Here is an 18,489-nt window from a genome sequence, read left to right as displayed (position 1 = left end):
GTTGCTGCCATGCTGTGTTGTCAGGTGTTACTGCCATGCTATGTTGTTGTCTTAGGTCTCTTTATGAGTGTTGTGGTGTCTCTCTTGTCGTGATGTGTGTTTTGTTCTATATTTATATTTTTATTCCCAGCCCCTGTCCCCGCAGGAGGCCTTTTGCCTTTTGGTAGGCCGTCATTGTAAATAAGAATTTGTTCTTAACTGACTTGCCTAGTTAAATAAAGGTTAAATAAATAAAAAATACAAATAAATAAATAGTGATAGTCAAATGAGAGTAGGATAGCCATCGACACACCTGACAAAGCATCACAGGTGCAGAGGAATGAAACACTCCACAAAATTGGACATTCGGTCCAACGCAAATCTACAGGTCTCAGACAAGGATACATATCATGCAAGCATGGTTCCAAACCATTTCCATTACACCAGCACACCACCTACCCACCTACTTACCTAATACCAGCCAGTCATATCACTCCAGGGGGGAGCCCACATGGCTTTCCCCCATTAGTTGGTCTGTCCCCTGGGCTGGCTGCCTCAAATCTGTCCCTTTTCTTTCCCTTCAACACTGTGCCTCTACTACAACCAGTCTGCCACGGAACGCTCAACACCCCATCTAGGCCACCGGGTAAAATTAGCCATCTCTGACGGAGGATATTAGCCCAATACGGTTGCCAAACATTTCTAGGACAACGGAGGAGGTGAATCACAGAGAGATGTGAATGAAATGTACTGTGGAGAAATGTAACACAGCTAGGCCACAGAGCAATGTGTCAAATAGGAAATTGCAACCACTTCAATGACTAGAGTTTCACCTGCATGAATATTGACATCCCACTGGGCACACACTGGTTGATTCAACATTGTTCCCACGTCATTTCAACAAAATTACTTTAAACCAACATGGAATAGATGTTGAATTGATGTCCATTCCCAATTGGATGGACCTTTTGAAACAACATAGAATCAAACTAAATTAAGATATCTTAGCATAGCCAGTGTTGGGGGCCATTGGCCTGCTGCTATAAGAGAGAAAGAGAGAAAAAAATGCTGAGATAAAGAGATTAGCTGTGTGTGTGGGGGGGGGGAGGGGGAGACAGAGAGAGAGCGAGACAGAGAGAGAGCGAGACAGAGAGGGAGAGAGAACCCACAAAATGAGGTGGAAACTGAGCTGCACTTCCTAACCTCCTGCCCAATGTATGACCATATTAGAGAGACATATTTCCCTCAGATTACACAGATCCACAAAGAATTCGAAAACAAATCCAATTTTGATAAACTCCCATATCTACTGGGTGAAATTCCACAGTGTGTCATCACAGCAGCAAGATTTGTGACCTGTTGCCACGATAAAAGGGCAACCTGTGAAGAACAAACACCATTGTAAATACAACCCATATTTATGCTTATTTATTTTATCTTGTGTCCTTTAACCATTTGTACATTGTTAAAACACTGTATATATATATAATATGACATTTGTAATGTCTTTATTGTTTTGAAACTTCTGTATGTGTAATGTTTACTGTTAATTTGTATTGTTTATTTCATTTTATATATTCACTTTATATATTATCTACCTCACTTGCTTTGGCAATGTTAACACGTTTCCCATGCCAATAAAGCCCTTGAATTGAATTGAATTGAATTGAGAGAGAGACAGAGAGAGAGACAGAGAGAGAGAGAGAGAGAGAGAGAGACAGAGAGAGAAAGAGAGAGAGAGAGAGAGAGAGACAGAGAGAGAGACAGAGAGAGATAGAGACAGAGAGAGAAAGAGAGAGAGAGAGAGAGAGACAGACAGAGAGAGAGAGAGAGAGAGAGAGACAGAGAGAGAGAGAGACAGAGAGACAAAGAGAGAGAGAGAGACAGAGAGAGAGAGAGACACAGAGAGAGAGAGAGAGAGAGACAGAGAGAGAAAGAGAGAGAGAGAGAGAGACAGAGAGAGAAAGAGAGAGAGAGAAAAATGTTGAGATAAAGAGCAGTGCTCCTAATTCACCATTGAGTCACCGCACCAGATTACAGGTCAAAACCATGGCAGCTCTTAATCCAGATTGACGTAACCTGATGTACATTGGAGGTGTAATTATCCCCCAGCAATTAGCTAAAATTACCACTGGGGGCCAGAGCCTTGGACTTCCAAATCTAATCAAGGAAGAGTGACTTCGGAGACTTCGGGAGTGAAGTTAGTTAGTTGCTGTTGGGCTCTACGTTGAACATTTGGGAACATTCTGAACTGCGTGAAGTGAAACTGATGACGAAGTTCTTCAAAGGTTTTGGACGGTGCAACCACTTCTATTTTGTTCTATTCCATTCTACTCAAAAGTGAATTCAGTTAGACACAGTTGGCTCTTCTTTGAGCATTTGGGAAAGTTCTGGGCACGTAATAATGCAGCTTCTCAAGAAAGAGTGCTGGTCTAGGAACTGATGTGCCTTTTAAATCATAATGAATAAGATTTATATGGACGGGGGACCTGATCCTAGATCAGCACTCTTACTCTGAGAAGAATCATGAATATGGACCCAATATTGCTCGTGAAGGGAAACTGAGGAAAAACGTCAAATGTTTTAGAAGGTACGGCCAATAACGTCTTTTTTCCTATTGTGCTTTTCTTTAATATCTTGACAATGGGAGACCGAGTGACAATGGGAGACCGACCGAGTGTTACTCTGCGAGTGTTACTCTGCAGTTTCCTGTTCTTTGAAAAGAATGCTGTGGCAACAATATCCCTTCCACAGGGATATAACAGGACAATTCCCTGGGCTGTGATAACACACAGCCAACACACCTTTACATTGATTTGTGTAAACAAACAACTAACCGACAATGAATCAACAACAGTTAAACAAGTGTGCAGGAAACCATACTGAAACTGCTCCCTGCTATCATGACAACAGTTGAGAAACTAAAGAGAGATATTTAGGTCGGGATTCAAACAATCACACATTAACAACCTGTGCTATGCTGTTCCCTTTATAAAGGCCATTTCTCCCTGACTCAGCAATCGTGGCTTTTACAGCGAATGTGATCTCCTCAGACGTCAGGGAAAGGCCCTTTGCGTATCGTTGTGCGCAGGCCTTTAATCTGCGTTGGATCGAATTCCGTCTGTAGCTTATTGTAGGTAACAATCTTCAATAGCATGAGGAATACAGGCCGAAATAAGCCTTGCTAAAGTTTCTAGCATGTTGTTATTGGATTAGTTAGTGTGGAAGGACCACCAGAGGGCAGGCTGGGCTCACGGATAGTAGCCCAACAAGGCATGGGAGACAAGGTAACCAGAGGCAATTAAGCACAGCTGACGGTACTAATGACATATTCTCCTTCCCCTATAAGAGAGAGAATGTAACCAGTAGAGGGGGAAGGGGAAAACTATCTCTGGAAGATGGCCACCGAGAGAGAGGAGCTATCCAGGAAGAACCACTAAGACGGTGACAATCCTGTGACTTTTGTTGTAGTTTAAAGATAATCCTTTTGTGTTCCTGTTTCATCTGGAGAAGAAGATGTATGTTTTTCCTTGGGAGAGTTTCATTGATTATGTTGGATTATGTTGGAGTGTTTGTGTTGACCAAACAAGTCTACATCGATACCAATGTAAGAATCGATACCCAACAGTACAGTGCAGTAACAGTATAGGCCTACAGCACTGTTTTCAAAACAATCACACTCATCAGTTCCGAGAGTTCACCCTGTCATTTCCCATTGATACTGCTACTGATACTTACTGAGACAACTGAACACTGATAAGCTACTACATTTCCTTTGAAAAAAACAGCTGCTTTCAGTATTTCCCCTGTTTCCTGAATCTCCCCCAGGAGAGATTACAGTGGGAATTCAGCAGGACTTTGGAAGGGGAGAGATGGAACAGCAACAACTGGCCAGAACACTATGATATACGGCTGCTATTGAAAGTTTACACACCCCTTGCACAGTCTTCACATTTTGCTGCCTTAAAATGAGAAGGGAATACATTTCAGGGATTTTTTTCCCCTACCTATCTACACATCCTCCTCCACATTGTCATAGTGAAAGACAAATTATAGAAAATGTTCCAAATGAATAAAATAAACTAAGATGTCTTCACACCCCAGAGTTAATACTTGATGGAAGCAACTTTGGCAGCCATTACAGCCTTTGATCATTTTAAATAAGATTCTATCAACTTTGCACAACTCTTAGGGCAACAGTTATCCATTGTTTTTGTCAAAATTACACAAGCTCAGTACATTTTTGGGGAAACCATCGCTGGACTGCAATATTCAAGCCTTATCTCTGAATATGTGGAGTAAGTTGTGTACATCTGTAGGAAATAAATCAAATGTAATACATGTTTTATTTCATTTTAAGGCAGGAAAATGTGAAGATTGTGTAAGGGGTGTATAGACTTTCATTTGCCACTGTATCACTAAGGCCAGGACATGGTGAACATCATAGATCACCATAGACACACTCCACACCAGCGAAAGGTCAGAACCCATTATAAACAAAACATCTCAGGCATGAATATTTTAAGGGCCTGTCAAGAGGAATGATGGTGCTTATTTAACAGAGAGAATTATTTTGCAGAGAGAGAGAGAGAGAGAGAGAATGTTCTTTTGAGAGAAATAGCTAATATTATTGTTGGAGGGAGAGAGAGAGAGAGAGAGAGAGAGAGAGCTACCGTTCTGTAGAGAGAGAGAGAGAGAGAGAGAGAGAGAGAGAGAGCTACCGTTCTGTAGAGAGAGAGAGAGAGAGAGAGAGAGAGAATGTTCTTTTGACAGAAATAGCTAATATTATTGTTGGAGGGAGAGAGAGAGAGCTACCGTTCTGTAGGGGGAGAGAGAGAGAGAGAGAGAGCTACTGTTCTGTAGGGGGAGAGAGAGAGAGAGAGAGAGAGAGAGAGCTACCGTTCTGTAGAGAGAAAGAGAGAGAGAGCTACCGTTCTGTAGGGGGAGAGAGAGAGAAATAAGGTATGAATACGAACATTGAAAAATGAATACTACAGCAGCTGGCTGTAACCAACTTGTTAGTGCTTTGAAAGTGAGTTGACTAGGACCAGGGTGAAGTGTGATGGGTTTAAACTACGAGTGAATCAGATTCAGGGTTACAAAATCAGGAAGGAAAACGCAGCATATATGGAAAAATCTTACAATTCTATCTTAAAAAATAGAATTGGTGTCGTGCCACAAGGTCCTGAAAAGGTCAACCACTGCCCTGGGAACACACACACACACACACACACACACACTCACACACACTCACACACACTCACACACACACACACACACACACACACACACACACACACACACACACACACACACACACACACACACACACACCCTTACTGATGACCTGGTTGAAAATCTAAAGCCCCTCTTGACCGATGATAAGCACCAACACCAAGCTTATCAATAATCATGAATTACATTGCAGACCCAGTAGGTCTGAGTACATTATGTAGCTGACACACTGACACACATTCAGCAGATCAGATGTTTATCTAGTCACATGCACAGGGTCTCAGATGTAGTTACTGTAAAACACTTCAGTTCTGAGCTCCAACAGTGCAGGTGTGAATTAAAAATAGAATTAGAATCATAATATATATTATATACAGTGCCTTCAGAGAGTATTCAGACCCCTTGACGTTTTCCACATTTTGTTACGTTACAGCCTTATTCTGAAATTGATTACACACAATACCCCATAATGACAGAGCAAAAACAAGTTTAGATATGTTTGCTAATTTATAAAAAATAATTCAAAACTGAAATATGACATTTACATAAGTATTCAGACCCTTCACTCAGTACTTTGTTGAAGCACCTTAGGCAGCGATTACATCAGAGACTTCTTGGTTACGACGCTACAAGCTTTGCACAACTGAATTTTCTCCCGTTCTCCTCAGCAGATCCTCTCAAGCTCTGTCATGTTGGAGGGGGTGCGTAGCTGCACAGCTATTTTCAGGTCTCTCCAAAGATGTTCGATCAAGTTCATGTCCGGGCTCTTGCTGAGCCACTCAAGGACATTCAGAGACTTGTCAGAATGTGCTTAGGGTCATTGCCCTGTTGGAAGGTGAACCTTCGTCCCAGTTTGAGGTCCTGAGCGCTCTGGAGCAGATTTTCATCAAGGATCTCTCTGCACTTTGCTCCATTAATCTTTCCCTCGATCCTGACTAGTCTCCCAGTCCCTGCCGCTGAAAAACATCCCCACAGCATGATGATGCCACCACCATGATTCACCTTAGGGATGGTGCCAGGTTTCCTCCAGACGTGACACTTGGCATTCAGACCAAAGTGTTCAATCTTGGTTTCATCAGGCCAGAGAATCTTGTTTCTCATGGTCTGAGAGTCCTTTAGGTGCCTTTTGGCAAATTTCAAGCGGGCTGTCATGTGCCTTTGTTACGCCCTGACCTTAGAGATCCTTTTTATGTCTCTATTATGGTTTGGTCAGGGAGTGAGTTGGGGTGGGCATTCTATGTTTTGTGTTCTATGTTTTCTATTTCTGTGTGTTTGGCCGGGTGTGGTTCTCAATCAGAGGCAGCTGTCTATCGTTGTCTCTGATTGAGAACCATACTTAGGTAGCCTTTTCCTACCTGTCTTTTGTGGGTAGTTGTTTTCTGTTTTGTGTCTTTCTGCACCAGACAGAACTGTTTCGGTTTCGTTCGTTCTCTTCGTTGTTTTTTTTGTTAATCAGTGTTCAGTTCCAATAATAAAGATGAACACATACCACGCTGCACCTTGATCCTCCACTCCTTCCAACAGCCGTTACAGCCTTCTGTCTTGCCACTCTACCATAAAGGCCTGATTGGTGGAGTGCTGCAGAGATGCAAACATTTCTAAAAACTTGTTTTTGTTTTGTCATTTTGGGATATTGTGTGTAGATTGCTGAGGACATTTGTTTTATTTAATCTATTTTAGAATAAGGCTGTAACGTAACAAAATGAGGAAAACGTCAAGGGGTCTGAATATTTTCCTAAGGCACTGTATATAGTGCATTCGGAAAGTATTCAGACCCCTTCCCTTTTCCCAGTTCTTCCATGGCCTGCATACACACCAGACATGTCACCCACTGAGCAGGTTTGTGATGCTCTGGATCGACGTGTTTAGTTTACTCAAATAAAATGGATTCTGCAGGTTGAAAATCCAGGAACAAGGTGTGGAGACCAAACATTATTACTTGTATTATTATTATTTTATTAAGCTACAGCTGATTAGCAAATGTTCTTAGGCAGATATTTAATGAATGCCTAAATCCAATCCACTGGTTTGCAGGAAGTGTGTGTGTGCTGTGCACTTTGCTGGCTCCTCTGTACAAGGCCTCACAACACAACAAGATAAAGTGACGGAACAACTGGTCAGGGTCCACTGGAGATGGCTGGTCAAAGCTCAATGGACATCCTGCTTCTGCCTGTCTGTCTGTCTCTCTTTCAATCTGTCCTGCTTCTGCCTGCCTGTCTCTCTGTCTGTCTTTCAATATGTCCTGCCTGCCTGTCTGTCTGTCTCTCTTTCAATATGTCCTGCCTGCCTGTCTGTCTGTCTCTCTTTCAATCTGTCCTGCTTCTGCCTGTCTGTCTGTCTCTCTTTCAATCTGTCCTGCTTCTGCCTGTCTGTCTGTCTCTCTTTCAATCTGTCCTGCCTGCCTGTCTGTTTGTCTCTCTTTCAATCTGTCCTGCCTGCCTGTCTGTCTGTCTCTCTTTCAATCTGTCCTGCTTCTGCCTGTCTGTCTGTCTCTCTTTCAATCTGTCCTGCCTGCCTGTCTGTCTGTCTCTCTTTCAATCTGTCCTGCCGGCCTGTCTGTCTGTCTCTCTTTCAATCTGTCCTGCCTGCCTGTCTGTCTGTCTCTCTTTCAATCTGTCCTGCCTGCCTGTCTGTCTCTGAGGATGACCGTGAAGAGGGAGTGCAGCATAATAAGTGATAGTGGAGACTGGAGAGAGAGAGTGGTAGGAGCTTCGTTAGGACATTCAGAGACATCTCCTGGGACAGCTAGATTACACAAGCACTCCTACATGTCAGTGGGGAAATGAATTCCATTCCTTAGGCCTTAATGAGATTTCTGACAGAAGACAGGACAGCCCTGTCACTGTGCTGGGCTTGGCATTGAACAGAAGCTTTTACGGCCTGTGTGTCGGAACTCAGAATACAACAACAAAAATGTTTTTTTTTGTGTGTGTTCATATATCTTCAGTCAATCTTTATTGTCCCATAAGGATATTGGTGTGCAGGCAGGATGACACATAATGACACTATTGTGTGTAGAATGTTGGGCTAGATAATGTTGTCAAAAACAGTGGAAATGGACATTGTTTGATAGAGACACTCAATGGAAGAAGGAAGCAGTCTGGTTTCCAAAAGACCCTTACACACACACACACGCATGCACACACACGCACACACACACAAGCCAATTTCAGCTACACAACATAGGATATGAAACATTGTGACCTTAGACTTTAGAATGTCACCTGTCACACCACAGTGGATTACATGACTTGCTAAATTCAGCTCATGGCTCCTTATAACAGTTATAACAGCCACACGTAGTGACGATCGTGGGTCAGTTTATCATTTTCCCCACTAATGGTTAAGGTTAGGATTGGGGAGGGTAAACTGATCCTAGATCTGTACCTAGAGGAAACTTAACCCCAGAGCCCTATTTACACAAAAAGAATGGCTGCTGGATTTCCCAATGGAACTCACAATAGACAGCTGATAAACTGCCAACATGTTAATGAGCTGAAAACCTGCCACACAGTTTGGCTGAGTCCTTTTTAAAATGAATGATTCATATGTTTTTTACGGGGGTGTTAGCCGCATCCAATACCGTCATTACACAATAGCTTCCTTTAGCTACTGTAATGGATTTCATGTTCACCAGCTAACGTGCTGAAACACAGCATTAAAAAAACACATTTAAACCCAGTGATAACATCGCACTCACACACACACACACACCTTGTATACACCACACACAACTGCACTCACACACACACCAAGATGAAGCAGCATGCACCTTGACCTCCATTGATAAACACACACGCAGACAGGCTAAACACGGTCCCCTGATAACACACAGTATTTCTGACTGACAGGGACTACTGTATGTACAGAGTGGAACAGGTATTGTCTTTTACCTTGAAAGAGAACCGTCTGGCGTTGATGGTTTAATACTGCATATGTACTTTGAACTTCTACCCATGCAGACCATTGTGTCTAACTAGAGGAGGAAGGCCTTCTACTTATGACTCTGGTTCCTCTCAAGGTTTCTTCCTACCTAGGTAAACTGACCTGGCCAAGAGGCCTTGGCATCCACCATTGGAGGGGACACGCTACTGTGTTACATACTGTATATAATGGTTGGTGTGTGATGTTGGGTGGAAGGTAGCCTAGCGGTTAAGAGGGTTGGCCCAGTAACTGAAAGGTTGCTGGTTCAATTCCCGAGCTGACTAGGTGAAAAATCTGTTGATGTGCCCTTGAGCAATGTACTTAACTATAATTGTTTGGGATAAGAATACATGTATTTATTTTTAAATGACTACCTTATTTTACAGCCTGTTAGAGCCTGACTCAGGTCAGTAAGTTTACTCCACCCAGATACATCAAAAATGTACAAGATAAAGAACGGGGCCCATAAACCTTCTCTCAGACAATGGCTTCATCTTTCACTCTGAAGGAGTAATGAGAGGACTTCACACCGTAAACAGAGTAGTGGAAGGTTAAGTGACCACCACCGCACATAACAGATCCAATTATCACCGGGGAGATATAGGGAGGGGAGAGGAGAGAAGACTACAGTATTGTGTTTGCTGTCAGTCACAGGTTGCATCCCAAAAGGCACCCTACTCCCTATATAGTATACTGATATTGACCCCTATGGGCCCTTGTCAAAAGTATTGCACTATATAGGGAATATGGTGCCACTGGGACACAACCACACTGTTGTCACAGTGTCAGAATGGATCACACTTTGATGTGATCAAGTAGAGGTAGCTTCATAAACACTACTGGGTGTGACTGGGAACACACACACACACACACGCCTGTTTGTTCATCTAAGGCCAATATTCCATTCCACTTCCCTTTAGGTGAATAACAGTGGAAATCACGCCGATTGAACCGAATAACAGGAATGAGTTTAATATCTTTGGTGGTACATTACCAGACAGGAACCAGATAAAAACATGATCTGCTGAGGCAGTAAAACCAGACAACCAGACAGACGGACGGACAGACAGACAGAAAATACAGTTACAATGTTCAGATTATTGGAAATATGTTGACATTTACCACTGAATGAATCATTATTAATAACTTTTACCCAGCTGCATAATCAGATAATAATGCATATATTCAACCTGATGGTCCCAAGCAACAACTGAATGACAATGTTCTTCCGTGATGAACACGATCCATTCTCAGAGCATGGTAATGTGAATCCACACACACGTACACACACACACGGTCTATTCATGAGCCATTGTTCTGATATGGCACATTCCAGCGTCATGCTGTCTTTTCGTGCTGAGTAATTGTGGTGGAAGATGGGAAACAATGTACGTATTAGAAAAGGTAATTGAATTCTTAATGAGAATGTTAATAGACTGATTATACAACCAGTGTGACATGTTTGTACTTGCTTGGACCAAAACTACACTAGTTGGTCTACTATATGGGAATAAATAGGTTGTGTGCCTAGAGACTGACCCATTTTCTTTGCGATGTGTGCTGTCTATTCAGTGTGCACGCTATCTAGGTTGTCTGGTAACAAGTTAACTATCTCCAAATGCGAAAATATATATTTTAGCCTACACAGCATGGCATCAGAACGTGACTTCGAACACAACAAGGGGTTTCCTGAACACAAGTGGGAAAAGATTCTGACAGACAGACAGGCAGACATACAGTTGAAGCCGGAAGTTTACATACACCTTAGCCAAATACATTTAAACTCAGTTTTTCACAATTCCTGACATTTAATCAGAGTAAAAATGCCCTGTTTTAGGTCAGTTAGGATCACCACTTTATTTTAAGAATGTGAAATGTCAGAATAATAGTAGAGAATTATTTATTTCAGCTTTTATTTCTTTCATCACATTTCCAGTGGGTCAGAAGTTTACATACAATCAATTAGTATTTGGTAGCATTGCCTTTAAATAGTTAAAACGTTTCGGGTAACCTTCCACAAGCTTCCCACAATAAGTTGGGTGAATTTTGGCCCATTCCTCCAGACAGAGCTGGTGTAACTGAGTCAGGCCTCCTTGCTCGCACACGCTTTTTCAGTTCTGCTCACAAATTTTCTATAGGATTGAGGTCAGGGCTTTGTGATGGCCAATACCTTGTTGTCCTTAAACCATTTTGCCACAACTTTGAAAGTATGCTTGGGGTCATTGTCCAGTTGGATGACCCAAGCTTTAACTTCCTGACTGATATCTTCAGATGTTGCTTCAATATATCCACATAACTTTCCTTCCTCAAGATGCCATCTAGTTTGTGAAGTGCACCAGTCCCTCCTGCAGCAAAGCACCCCAACAACATGATGCTGCCACCCCCGTGCTTCACGGTTGGGATGATGTTCTTCGGCTTGCAAGCGTCCGCCTTTTTCCACCAAACATAATAATGGTCATTATGGCCAAACAGTTCTATTTTTGTTTCATCAGACCAGAGGACATTTCTCCAAAAAGTACGATCTTCGTCCCCATGTGCAGTTGCAAACCATAGTCTGGGTTTCTTATTGCAGTTTTGGAGCAGTGGCTTCTTCCTTCCTGAGCGACCTTTCAGGTTATGTCGATATAGGACTTGTTTTACTGTGGATATAGATAATGTTGTACCTGTTTCCTCCAGCATCTTCACAAGGTCCTTTACTGTTGTTCTGGGATTGATTTGCACTTTTCGCAACAAAGTACTTTTATCTCTAGGAGACGCGTCTCCTTCCTGAGCGGTATGGCGGCTGCCTGGTCCCATGGTGTTTATACTTGCGTGCTATTGTTTGTACAGATGAACGTGGTACCTTCAGGCATTTGGAAATTGCTCCCAAGGATGAACCACACTTGTGAAGGTCTACAATGTTTTTTCTGAGGTCTTGGCTGATTTCTTTTGATTTTCCCATGATGTCAAGCAAAGATGCACTGAGTTTGAAGGTAGGCCTTGAAATACATCCACAGGTACACCTCCAATTGACTCAAATGATGTCAGTTAGCCTATCAGAAGCTTCTAAGCCATGCCATCATTTTCTGGAATTTTCCAAGCTGTTTAAAGGCACAGACAACTTAGTGTATGTAAATTTCTGACCCACTGGAATTGTGATACAGTGAATTGTAAGTGAAATAATCTGTCTGTAAACAATTGTTGGAAAAATTACTTGTGTCATGCACAAAGTAGATGTCCTAAACGACTTGCTAAAACTATAGTTTGTTAACAAGAAATGTATGGAGTGGTTGAAAAACGAGTTTTAATGACTCCAACCTAAGTGTATGTAAACTTCTGACTTCAACTGTACTTTACAGGCAGGCAGACAGACTTTACAGGCAGACAGATGGACAGACAGACCAATTGTATAATATAAATAGGGAAGGGAGCAACACTTCTGAAACAAGATAGCAAGATATCCTCATTCACACACAACTGAGGCTACATGCACATTGGGTGCTACCATGAAAGGTGGCTGACAGGTGGCTGACAGGGTAGCTGGGAGACCGTTGAGAACTTGACCAAAAGCAGGTGGCTGACAGGCTAGCTGGGAGCCCGTTGATAACTTGACCAAAAGCAGGTGGCTGACAGGCTAGCTGAGAGCCCGTTGATAACTTGACCAAAAGGAGGTGGACAGCTTGTGGTACTGCTATGTTCTCCATTGTATGTTGGAGTCTTTGTTAAGCCTGCGAGCAAATGCATATCAGTCAGGAACCCTATTCAGAGAAAAGCACCATCTGGCAAATGAATGATAAAATCGCGCTGGCAAGCAAAACAATCCCAAATTTGGAAAAAGGACCTGCTGCACTTGCTACTAGTTGCAGGTCGCCTACATGTTTCTCTCTCTCTAGGCTCAAGTAGATCGCTCGCTCCCGACCATACGTGCACATTCCTGACAACACTGGAGGCACGGGGCCAGAAAATACACAACACAACAATGATGTCGACTCGCTACTTGTGAGCTTGATTATGAAAGCGAGAGTGGATTGGAACTAATAGACCATGACGTCAAGCCAGAAATATTGCTTTATTATATTGTCGTTGTTTGTATAACAGATAGATCAATGTCATGTTTAGATAGGTTCATTAAAATCATAACGTTATGATGAAACATTACCACTTATTGTGATATAACGGGGCGTATCCTGCTCACCTGACTGGCTTTGTGAAATTGCTTCTTCAGCCCTGCCACCGACATCCTCAATGGTGTACCGATTCACTTTTCAGAGAGATCTGGCAGAATACGATCTAGATGGGGCAATCACAACAATATAACGGGGTCTATTCCGTGGCGCTCCCCTCGTTGCTTCCCGTCCGCTGGCGTTTCTCCGCTACAATGTTGCCGCTGCTTGCGTTGGAGGAGCGGGTTTCTGTATCGCAGACATGTCGTGCGTTCTCAATCCTGATTGGTGGAAAGCGCTAAGTTTATGTAAATTTGATCGAGCGGTGGAAGCCCACGCTTAAAAACAGCATACGACGGAAAGAGAAAGCGAGAGTACCCTATTTGTGAGTCGTGATGTCGTTGATTTTCATAAGTATTGATTGACAAATAATTTATCTGGTATTGTATAGTTTCATGATTCACTACATACTTTCTGCCAAGGAATTCCATGCTATTGGTAAGGCTACAGAAGGAAAAGGCCTATATCACCAACTCAAACTGCAGGTGCAACAAAAACATTGTATTTTGGCCATACTTATGTTTGTTATTTATGTTGTTTTATTCGGGCCCCATTACAATGTCTAGGCCTAATTATGAAATATGTTCTGAAAGACTTTGCTGCCCCCTGCTGTAATGGAACAGAATGTGCAGCAAGTTACGGTCACTGGTCAGCTGGTTTGTTGTGTCCATTCTATAGCTACATCAGGCCAGAGCCGTGAATTTAGATAAATACATGGTTCTGCTTCAGGGTATAAAGCCTTTCATTATACATGTTCTACATTCATTCAAACTATGCTACATTGGCAACACTTTACCCAGGAACCTTCTACAAGGCCTATATCTGTACAGAATAATGACATAGCAGATTGTAGGCAGTTAGGTTATGAGTTACCCAGCAGTGCTTCCTGGAAGCCCACAGAGTATTTACACTCATTAAAAAATGCATTGTCTTCTATTAGCTCTCCTAGCGGCATACCCTGGGCTGTATTCATTAGGGTGTACCATAGCAAAACATTTTGCAACAGTAAACAAAAACAAGTTTTTGTTATTGGACAAGTTTAGGTAGTCCCTCCCTGTTTTAGTCTGTTTTCTTCTGTTTGGTGCCTAATGTCTACATGCTGTTTGCTGATTCACATGGGTCCTGACACATACATCCAAGGACTGTCAAGAGTGTGTTCACCAAACCAGAGCATGCAGAAAGTACAAATAATGTATTTGAATGGGGATGACAGTGGATCTACACTGTACTTAATATTAACTTTCAGAAAAAAACTCAAGCCAGAATGTGTGGCTAGCAACATAACTGCCAGTACAACAACCCTAATGATTGTACTACACTTTACTATACTACTACACTACTATAATATACTACTATACTGCCTATACTTTACTACTATACTATACTATACTATATTGTCTATATTATACTACTATACTATACTACTATACTATACAGTCTATACTTATACTAAACTATACTGTCTATACTATACTATACCGTCCATACCAGAGGTACTCAACTCTGACCCTACGAGGTCTAGAGCCTGCTGGTTCTGTTCTACCTGATAATTAATTGCACCCACCTGGTGTCCCAGGTCTAAATCAGTCCCTGATTAGAGGGGAATCACCCACCTGGTGTCCCAGGTCTAAATCAGTCCCTGATTAGAGGGGAATCACCCACCTGGTGTCCCAGGTCTAAATCAGTCCCTGATTAGAGGGGAACAATGAAATAAAACCGCAGTGGGACTGGCTTCCAGGTGCAGAGTTGAGTTTGAGGGGTCTATACTATACTATACTAAATTAAACTATAGTACTATAATATACAGTCTATGCTATACTTGACTATACTACTAAACTATACAGTCTATACTGTACTTTACTATTCTACTATACTATAACGGTATATACTATACTATACAGTCTATACTATACTATACTGTCTATACAATAGTTTATTATACTACTATACTATAATATACTATACTGGGGAAAAATCTCAATGTATGTGTTATGCCCAGATTTGTTCTATAGCCTCTCTGGCATAATTACTTAACCTTTTACTGCAGTGGGCTAAATCAGGGTCACAGAGAGTGTTTATTGGTAGTCTTAAAAAATCTAAATCTACTTTGAAACAAAGTATATACCTCACACACATGGTTATGGGATCAAAAAAAGAAGACACCTGTACCATGTCAGATATAGATTTGAAATTTATTGAATTTGGAGTTTGCATCCCAATATTACACTTTAAATACATCACAGAATACTGAAATATAACAAAACCGTTTGACATAGAAACACCAGATTTTCTGTGTTTAAAAAAAAATAAATTGTTAATGATGACATTATGAGAAATATTGATGCCATTCCACCCATGAGACCACTAGGTCATTTGAATGCAGGAAAGTGCTACAGCTAGAATCCGCAGTTGAAACAATAACTTAGTGCTGTCCCACCTCTGTTTTGGTAAAAAGCTGAGGCATGGGCCTGGAGAAATGTAACCACTCTCAATTTCATAGACTGAGCTGTGTATACAAGGACTGACCATCCAGTATATCAAAATTATATTTGTACCATGTTTTGAGGCTGTACAGTGTTTGTTTACATTTATATTGTTAACAAACATTGGAATAAAACGTATAACTTATATTTTGGGTCCTGATGTGGCACAACAGATGAACTAAGCTCATGAGGCATTTAGAAATTATATTCTTCAAGAATCAATGGATTTATATAATTCATTTACAAGTCAAAATTTATGTACAAAATGTATGTACAAAATGTATGTACAAAATTTATGCTACAAAATGTATGTAGCAACTAAGGAATCAAGCTTTATACTTATATAAAATATACAATATATAATATGTGATTAGGAAGTCACTTTTACAAGTGTTTGATGTTGTTTCCTCCAACATTGGTCCTCTAGGGCAACAGTTGTCTCAAGAAAAACAAACCTGATACTTGGTATAATTCAATTGTGATTGATTGATTTGCTTCTGTTGAGTTCTAAATTATAAACTGTTATAAACTGTGTTCATTGTACACAATATGTACCACAAGGAGGCGCCATAGTCTTAGAACAAGAGATCTCAAGCCTCACAGACACAGCTCCTATTCACCACAAGGGGGACAGACTAAGAGCAGTTTTTACACTCCCATTCATTTCATATGAAGCGAACATACACATTAAGTTGTTCATCATGTTTTGTATTAGGAATTGGAATAGAAATTGGTCTGCAGGTATACCCAGAAGAGCAGAGGTGGTCGATAGATGAGGCTGAGAAAAGGATTTTCGCACACACGATGACTTCTCTGTCTCTCTAAAGCCGAGATCCCCTGATGTTTAAGGTTACAGTATACCTGCAAACATAGAAGTAATGCTGGTTGCGAACTACAGTACCAGTCAAAAGTTTGGAGACACCTACTCAATCAAGTTTTTTTTATTTGACTATTTTCTACATTGTAGAACAATAGTGGACATCAAAACTATGAAATAACATATATGGAATCATGTAGTAACCAAAAAAGTGTTAAACAAATCAAAATATATTTGATATTCTTCAAAGTAGCCACCCTTTGCCTTGATGACAGCTTTACACACTCTTGGCATTCTCTCAACCGGCTTCATGAGATAGTTACCTGGAATGCATTTCAATGAACAGGTGCATTTGAGCCAATCAGTTGTGCTGTGACAAGGTAGGGGTGAATACAGAAGATAGCCCTATTTGGTAAAAGACCAATTCCATATTATGGGAAGAACAGCTCAAATAAGCAAAGAGAAATGACAGTCCATCATTACTTTAAGACATGAAGGTCAGTCAATCTGGAAAATGGCAAGATACGGAACATTTTAAGTTTCTTCAAGTGCAGTCACAAAAACCATCAAGCTACATGATGAAACTGGCTCTCATGAGGACCCCACATGAAAGGAAGACCCAGAGTTACCTCTGCTGCAGAGGATAAGTTAATTAGAGCTACCAGCCTCAGATTGCAGCCCAAATAAATGCTTCACATAGTTCAAGTAACAGACACATCTCAACATTGACTGTTCAGAGGAGACTGCGTGAATCAGGCCTTCATGGTCAAATTGCTGCAAAGAAACCACTACTAAAGGACACCAATAAGAAGAGACCTGCTTTGGCCAAGAAACATGAGCAATGGACATTAGACCGGTGGAAATCTGTCCTTTGGTCTGATGAGTCCATATTTGCAATTTTTGGTTCCAACCGCCGTGTCTTTGTGAGACGCAGAGTAGGTGAACGGATGATCTCCACATGTGTGGTTCCCACTGTGAAGCATGGAGGTGTGATGGTGTGGGGGTGTTTTGCTGGTGGCACTGTCAGTGATTTATTTAGAATTCAAGGCACACATTTCCAGCATGGCTACCACAGCATTCTGCAGCGATCGCCATCCCATCTGGTTGGCAATGACCCAACACACCTCCAGGCTGTGTAAGGGCTATTTGACCAAGACGGAGAGTGATGTAGTGCTGCATCAGATGACCTGGCCTCCACAATGTGAATGTTTGGGATGAGTTGGACCGCAGAGTGAAGGAAAAGCAGCCAACAAGTATTCAGCGTGTGTGGGAACTCCTTCAAGAATGTTGAAAAAGCATTCCAGGTGAAGCTGGTTAAGAGAATGCCAAGAGTGTGCAAAGCTGTCATCAAGGCAAAGGGTGCCTACTTTGAAGAATCTCAACTATATTTTGATTTATTTAACACTTTGTTGGATTCTACATGATTCCATATACGTTATTTCATAGTTTTGATGTCCTCACTATTATTCTAGAGCACAATGCAGAAAATAGTACAAATAAAGAAAAACCCTTGAATGAGTAGGTGTGTCCAAACTTTTGACTGGTACTGTGTTTATGACCATGATACTGCTATAATTATGGTATGGGAGCTACATTAACTGTTAGCTTTATAATATATTCTCATCACATTTGATTATTTTTTCAAACAGAGTCTAATAAAGCATTCAGAATAAGCTTACTTTTTAGTGTGTGGCTTTAGTCTTTTTAAAAATGGTTCTTGTGATTTTTTGGGAGTTTGTATTTCATTTATGATGCTATATGATAAAGATACTGTATGACAGATAACACTCTATGTAGATGGTATACCCTATTTATTCAAATATAAGTGCTTGTTGATGTGTTATATATG

The 18,489-nt window shown here is 41.3% G+C and overlaps 1 protein-coding gene across 4 annotated transcripts in view; it reads right to left on the bottom strand.

The window, feature by feature from the left end:
- sh3gl3a (SH3-domain GRB2-like 3a) overlaps window positions 1–13,637 on the bottom strand; it is a 51,872-nt gene extending 38,235 nt beyond the window's left edge. For all 4 annotated transcript variants that reach the window (XR_016496902.1, XR_016496903.1, XM_090239124.1 and 1 more), the window contains exon 1: window positions 13,313–13,637. Coding sequence is in view for 2 of the 4 variants with exons in the window: in XM_090239124.1 (XP_090095250.1) it covers window positions 13,313–13,357 (45 nt within the window). In the remaining 2 variants the exon portion in view is untranslated. The remainder of the gene's footprint in view (window positions 1–13,312) is intronic.
- Between the last annotated feature and the right edge of the window lie 4,852 nt (window positions 13,638–18,489).

Source organism: Oncorhynchus mykiss, chromosome 6 (assembly GCF_057628025.1).
Source record: "Oncorhynchus mykiss isolate SJ-2025 chromosome 6, ASM5762802v1, whole genome shotgun sequence".
NCBI lineage: Eukaryota > Metazoa > Chordata > Actinopteri > Salmoniformes > Salmonidae > Oncorhynchus > Oncorhynchus mykiss.
The sequence above is the reverse complement of the archived record's forward strand: the minus strand, read 5'-3'. Positions and strand labels throughout refer to the sequence as shown.